The sequence below is a fragment of the Lygodium microphyllum genome, chromosome 23 (assembly GCF_053477565.2).
Source record: "Lygodium microphyllum isolate KBCC chromosome 23, Lygodium_microphyllum_v1.1.10, whole genome shotgun sequence".
NCBI lineage: Eukaryota > Viridiplantae > Streptophyta > Polypodiopsida > Schizaeales > Lygodiaceae > Lygodium > Lygodium microphyllum.
The window spans coordinates 133,609,205-133,616,831 of record NC_141157.1 but is presented as its reverse complement, the minus strand read 5'-3'; the positions used below and the strand labels follow the sequence as shown (position 1 = coordinate 133,616,831).

The following is a 7,627-nucleotide window of genomic DNA, read 5'->3' as shown; positions in this document are numbered from 1 at the left end:
CTGCCCGCAACACCTCTTGCCACAAACCATTTTTTTGGTTCTTGAAGGGAATCATGCAATCTTTGTATGTGGCATGCACAACACTCCTCATGTAGGCTATCACTTCCCTCCCCTCAAAGTCATGCAAGATACCACCAACATCAGTGATAGAGTAGTACATTTGTGGAGCCTCACCTCTCTCATTTTCCGGTGAGGGTGATCGAGAGCCACCACCTAGGCAACCCCCACAAAGCCCTCGACCTCCTCATCCTCCCGCACCACTCTCCCTCCTCCCTCAATGTGCACTACCCTCTACCTCACTCAATACACGTGCTTCTGCAGATGTACGTGCTTCGGCCGATCCATGTACCTCAGCTGATCCCTGTGTAGGAAAGATGTGATAGGTGTCCCAGACATCACACTGAAAACCTCATCTGCAGTGGGAGGGCGACCAAGATAATTGGTCATCTCCCCCATGAATTGCTCCTTGTTGAATGGGGTGGTGGAGGATCCAGGATTCCACATCTACACAAGAAAAATCATATTACCATGTGTAGATAAAACATATTACATATAGCATCTATACCTGCGTCTCTGTGCGCGTCTATACCTGCGTCTCTGTGGGCATCTGTCAACGCGTGTATCATCGCGTGTACACTGCAGAGCACACGCGCCAGCACACGTGCTCTAAGATGCACCCTCAGAGAAACATTTTTCGCGTCTATATCAGCGTCTACACTAAGATGTAGACGCGCTATCAGACGCGCTCGGTCCTCTCATTTTAGGCCGACGACCGCCATTGATGATTTACAAAATGCAATACATAATGGAATCACAAATCCTAAATACACAGACAGAGCAGAGAGAGGAAGAGAGAAACAAAGAGAGAGAGAGAGAGAGAGAGAGAGAGAGAGAGAGAGAGAGAGAGAGTCACCTTGGGTGTTTGGTGTGGCGGGTGGTGGTGCTTCTTCCTTCTCCTTCTTCCTCTCCTTGGTAAGTTACCCTCCCTTGGTGCTTGCTTGCTTGCTTGCTACTTCTTCTTGTTCTCCTCTCTCTTGTTCTCTCTTTCTTCCTCTCCTTGGCTTTCCTTTTTCCCTTCTTGTGTGTTTGAAATGAAAGAAGAGGTGAGTCATGAGGAGGTGAGGCATGAAGAGACTAGGTGAGGCATGAAGAGACTGCATGTCGGCTAAACTCAAGCTTCAGAACCGCAAAAAACGCAGGAAAGGAAAGGCATAGTTTGAAAAGAAATGATTTAAGTATGATTTGAATTTTGACGTGTGCGTCTATTTTTGCGTGTATATGCGCGTCTATTGTTCAGGTAGACACGAGTATAGACGCGAGTATAGATGCGAACATAGACGCGAAAATAGACGCGGAATGAGAGAGGGAGAGGGAGAGGGAGAGGGAGAGGGGGAGAGAAGAAAACATAATAGGAAAATGAGAGAGAGAGAGGGAGGGAGAAGAAATGAGAGAAGGAGAGGAAGAGAGCCAAAGGAAATGAGAGAGGAAGAGGAGAGAGAAAAAAAGAGAGAATGAGAGGAGAGAGAAAAAGAGATAAGATGTTAAACATAATAGGCAAATAGAGCAAGAGAGGGTATGGCCCCTGCACGACATCCACATCTGTGCATGACATCAACCACAACTGGCCCGTGCAGCATGAGGCCTCCTCTGTGCCCTACTGCAAAACACAAACCAGATTGCCATCAAGACGATTGTTGGATGCACGCAATCGCTTCCTTGCGGAAGTACTTTCATGAGTGGTTTCAAGTTATATCTAGCAGAACAAGCTCCTTACAAAGGTCAATCCAAATCGAAGGCTCTTCCTCAAGGCCTTTTAATTGAGTCTCTCATCATCGACTACCTCAAGAAAGTATCACAATCTATCTTGCATTACCTGAGGGACAGGTATGGTGGGCAATTGATGATAAAGGATATTCAATGGTGTCTTTCCGTGCCAGCAATATGGGCAGAAGCTGCCAAGCAAAAGATGAGGAAATGTGCTCAGGAAGCTGGTATGGTCAAGGGAGTGTCAAGCAGAACATGCTCAGAGGATGCTAGCCCTCATCTATTAAGACTAGTTCTAGAGCCAGAGGAGGCTGCATCTTTGCATTGTCTCCAAAATGCTAGATTCGTATCCATCAGAGAAGGAGAAAAGTTTGTTGTGGTTGATGTGGGCGGAGCCACTATTGATTTGCTGGTGGGTGAGGATTTGCAAAAATCTGAGGCTGATACTGCAGCGTTAGATGAGACCTTATTGTAGCTTCAAAACTAATGAATGATCTGCATTTTAATAATTATCCTTGGACCTAATGCCAATCCGGTTGTCCAGATTTCTTTAGTATATTTAGGGTAAAGGAGCCAATAAAGTGATATTTAACATTAATAAGGCAATAGCTCACTTGTGAAATGGTCTTGGTCCAAGTTGCTTATATTGTTAGCCCATGTTAGTACCCAAAAAGTGTCACTTGATTGATAGCTATCTTTTTACAGACTCCTCTACCCTGTAGTGTTCTGACTTTGCATTGTAAGCCTTGTGTATTCCAACCTCCCATGCCAATGAGAGAGGGAGAGGAGAGAGAAAAAGGAATGAGAGAGAGGAGAGAGAAAAGGAATGAGAGAGGGCAAGAAAGGGAGAGGAATGAGAGAGAGAGGAGAGAGAAAAAAGAGAGAGGGAAGGAGAGGAATGAGAGGGAGAGGAGAGAGAAAAAGGAATGAGAGAGAGAGGAGAGAGAAAAAGAGAGAGGGAGGGAGAGGAATGAGAGGGAGAGGAGAGAGAAAAGGAAATGAGAGAGAGAGAGAGGAGAGAGAAAAAGAGAGAGTGATGAGATAATTTGCTTATTGATTCAATGTATATTCCTAATTCTATGGTTTTTATCATGCGCACACGTGCATACTCAAGAATCAATAGTCAATTTTAAAATTGAATTTTCCATAATAAAAAGGAAGTATCTTTTATCATCTTCAAGTACGTAGAGAAATTACGAGGTACATATTGCAATGCTTGCTACTAATTGTAAGGTTTCTGTCACTTGCCGCTAATTACTTATATCAGGCTTGTCAACTGAAGGAACTGCCATTCATTAGAGAGTAATGAAAAAGTAATTATTAACTCTATTTTTTTAATTCAATGATTCAATGTGTATTCTTAATTCTATGGTTTTTATCATACGCACATGTGCATGCTCAAGAATCAATTTCAGGTGGTTAAATAATTATTAACTTTGGTTTTTTAATTATGTGAATTGCTAATTTTAGGTGGTTAAATAATTGTGCATCTGCTGGCGCGTCTATATTAGCGTCTATTTGCGCAGATATATAGACGCAAAATTCACGTCCATTTACACGCACATTTACATGCACTTATAGACGCTGTGATAGACGCACCCGACTTTGCGCGTCTAACATGCGCGTTTATGCCTCATTTCTGTTGTAGTGAAAGTGCAGTTTTCAACCTGTCAATAGCAATCGCGGCGCGCACCATTTCACGAATCTCTCTTTTTTTAAAAAAAATCCAATAACTGGCTGAAAAAGAAACTTGATTTTTTCATGCCATCTTAATCTAGAAGCTTTTCTAACTTTTTTGGATTTTTACAATAAATAATATACAAAATAGGCTAAAATTATCCAAAAATCTAGTATTTTTGGATAATCCATGATGCCACTCACACTAGTACTAATGACTCAGATTGCATTGACTCTTTACATCAATAAATAAGTTGGATGATGTTACACTCCAGAGTTTTTCACATTGTGCTCATGTAGTGGTACAACAACGGTTACAGGAAAAAAAAAATTGTAATACTATGTACTCTATTTGGGCCTAACAAAAGAGTTACAGTAAAGTATACAATGCTCGTCTCAGTGAAGACAAAGTATACTTGAATCCATAAGACTGATACATAAAATAAATACAACATCGGGTAATGAAAGCAACGGTACAATCATGGCAAGATACAAAGGATGATAATAAGATAGTGCATTAAAAATGCCTACATAAATTACATGACTAAAAAAGAAGACGATGTGCGCTCCATAGATTCAAGGGCGAGCTATAGATCCTTATTATCCGAAACCTCGTCCCGCCGCAAAAGAGCATTGAATGGAATCTACAAAAAAAAGAAACAACTATATATCTGTCCACCACACAATAATGCATTTTAATTAAAATTAGTAACTATGGACAAGAAAGATGAGTGACTTACTGGGCCGTCGCGTCCATACAATCTGTCGATCAATGCAGTGAGACCATATCTCTCTACCTATCGAGTCTCTAGGCTAATGGAATCATGATTTGTAATGGAGTGCTGCAAAGAAAAAAAAATACAACTGTTAGAAATACGATTGTTAGTACAAGGGATATTGTAAAACAATAAGAAAGCAAAACAAAAGAAAAACTTACAAAGTCCTCCAGATAAGTCTTGTGACTGCCACTCCCAAGATAATGGACCATTTCTACCTCCAGTCGTACCCTCACCACCTCGCGCTGCTGTCTCCAACATCCTGGAGAATCTATAGCCTCCTCCCTCCTCCCTGAGTCGGCGCCAATCATCTGTGCCTAGCCACTCGAGCTTTGAGGCCCCACTCTTACATGCCTTGCGTATGTCCGATGGTCAGTGTGACATGTACGCAAGCATGCACTCCATCATCCAACCTGTGGAAAACCTATTTACTGTGCCAAGTACCACAAACTCCCATGCGAGGATGCTACTATGTAGTCCTTGCTCCCCTTCGGTATGTTTTTCTAATGATCTAAGAAGTTGTGCCAAAAAAATTATTGGCACAACTCTCTCATATGAGCCACTATCCTCCTCCCCTCATCATTCATGATGACGGTTCATGTCCTATCATCCACAAGGTATCCATACCCCTCTCGGGTATGCCTAAGATGTGTCCTCTCCCATCTACGACCAGGCTCCTAGACATATCTAGGAGACTCCTTTACATTTAGTGTACCTAGAAGGGTAGTATCTCTTGGAATAGCACCCATAGGGATGCTACGTGCGGATGGTTGAGAAAAATCTAGAGTGATTGGAGTAGACATCCCCATAGGTGTGGCAAATCCCATAGGTGACGCAGCTCCAGCAAAACGACGAGATGGAGACACTGCGTCGGTACCTCCACAGCAACCACTTGAGCCACGATCTCTTGAACCTGCACAAGAGGTAGAATTAGCACTTGTATCCCTAGCCAACCGCAGGCTCATTGCATCCAGTCTCTGCAGCATCCCCCAGAACCACATCCTCCGTCCGACCCAAGTATGGAGCATCGACCTCGTCTACTGGAAATTGAAGCATGAAAGCGCACCGAAGTAGATCTAATAGAACAAGCTAATAATGTTCGAGATAGCTCCTGGTCCGCCATATCTCTGAATCGAGCCATCTGATTTGGAGACATACGTGTGAAGTTCTCATGTATCTCCTCATTGCTCATATCTTGACTCATCGTGCGGATCCAAATATCCACAAAGGTCACCTGCACAGACAAAAGTTGGTGTTAGCATAATTAATATAAATCAAGCAAAGCACAGTAATATAAATATTCAAAAAATGATCTTACTTAAAACATATATCTTATGTACCTTTATAAGTGATTCGTCAATGAATTGAGTAGGTGGATGCTCCAAGTATAAAGTACCCTATGGTTCCATGTCAATCTCCTAACACAACTCCGCATACACTAGAAGGTCGATAGATAGGTCATCACAAAAGGATGAGTCGTCCTCATTTTGAAAGAATTCTTCGACTCCTATATTTTCATCATTATTACCTGATCCTGGATCCTCTACATGCTCCAACCTTTCGACGACCTCCACCCCTTACAATATCGACCCTTCTATTTGCATACTATCCTCATCTACACTAGGAACGTTGCTTTGATCATATACTCTTGCACTTCGGAGAGTTGAAGATACAACATACTATCATCGAGGTTGTTAGGGGTTTGGATAGAAAATTACCTAATCAAAATCACGTACAAGAGAGATTTAACTTTTGTGACATATACCATGTCATAATAAAATTTTAAAAAACATGAGTTCATACATATGTTCACAATGGACTGACAATACAAACGTATCACACTAATCTATCCATCTTTTTTCAGAATCTATTTCGAGAAATCAAAATGGACCTCATCAAACTATTGCCCTAGCTCCTTCAAGTACGACTTTGAACCATCACACATATCAAATAGGATCATGAACAAGTTACGATAATCCACCGTGATAATACTTTTCAAGTTTCCAAAATACTCCATCTCATCTTTAAAGGTATTTGGATCCGTTGCTCGTCGTTAGCTCTCTTGCTCGAACTTTGTCATGATACCACAATCATTGTGGAGTGCATTTTGTTGATATACTCCACATGGAAATGCCATCCGTACAACCATGCCACACTGTATATTTTGTATTGTACATTGAAACAGTCAATTATTGGTGACATATAAAATCTAGATACGATTAACCCTAAACACATCGTCACCTTTGGACTACATTTTCTCGAGAATTCTCACTCCTCACTTTAGACTCTCCCCCCTTCGCAAGACATTGGCAGTCAATGCTCCATGCAACCATCGTGTTGACATAAATTGCAACATCTCCTCCATCCCCTCGGGATACCAAATCGGTCGATGGCGCATACAACGTTGAAATTCAAATCACACTTCTTCCTTATCTTTCCTGGCTTGCTTGTACCTAGCGAGCGACGTCTCCATGGACGCATGGTGTAACATATAAAAACAATTCACTTTCTCCTCCATTGCAGTATCCATTCTTTTTTTCACACCATTTTCAACTACCACATCTCTAGTCAACCTATTATCGTCCTTCAGCAACCATAGCATACTATTGTCTAAATCCACCATTGGTAGCCACTGTGAAATATGCACTAACGCCTTAGATACCAACCAACCTTCAGCCATCCTACGGCCGAGCTCGTTGTTGCACAAAGCCTTTCAAGGTATTCATGAAGCGCTCCAAGAAGAACATCCATCGCGTATGGACAGGTCCAACAATCTACAAGATGCACCAAAAGGTGGGTTTGTATCATGAGCATGCTAGTAGGCAGGTAGATACAGACCCTCTCCACTGTTGTGTATTTCTGGAGTACCCACGTATTTGACAACCTATAAATCACCCCACGTATTTCTGGAGTAAGACATCCTACGATTGCAATCCATACTACAAACTGCCACAAATGAAGAAGCATTACGAACAACGACTACACTCCAAACAGCAAAATACGCATGTCACTTACAATCTGTTTGTAGTACAAACCTGACATATCTTATGCCAATCATGGGATTTTAGCCCTAATAATTGGTCGCCTTTAGAAAATGCAGACTCGAGAGGACGCATCATACACGTCAAAGTGCGGATAGACTTGATAATTTTCTTCACCAAGCGCTCTTCTTTAGTGGACAAAACCTAAGGAGGGTGAGATAGCTGCAAGTGACTATTAGCACTTAACGGCCAAAGTGCCTCCATCTTTCTTACCTCCTTCCAATCCATTTATGCCCTTGCAGTGTCTCTCTTTCCTGTGATGTGGTCCCATAGTAAGCTGCCCACATTCTTAAATGAACTCACAAATGGGCCTTTTAGTCCCCCCTCTCTCCTCCTTAAAATAAGGAAAATAGGAGAGAAGAATAGTAA

At 42.0% G+C, this 7,627-nt stretch overlaps 1 protein-coding gene across 1 annotated transcript; it reads left to right on the top strand.

Moving 5' to 3' along the window:
* Positions 1–1,732: 1,732 nt before the first annotated feature.
* LOC148016769 (uncharacterized) lies at positions 1,733–2,239 on the top strand. Its single transcript, XM_087663926.1, has one exon. The coding sequence runs from the start codon at positions 1,733–1,735 to the stop codon at positions 2,237–2,239; it is 507 nt and encodes a 168-aa protein (XP_087520052.1).
* The last annotated feature ends 5,388 nt before the right edge of the window (positions 2,240–7,627 follow it).

Excerpts from the sequence above, each read along its gene's own strand:
- LOC148016769 (XM_087663926.1), top strand. The coding sequence starts at position 1,733 with ATGAGTGGTTTCAAGTTATATCTAGCAGAACAAGCTCCTTACAAAGGT.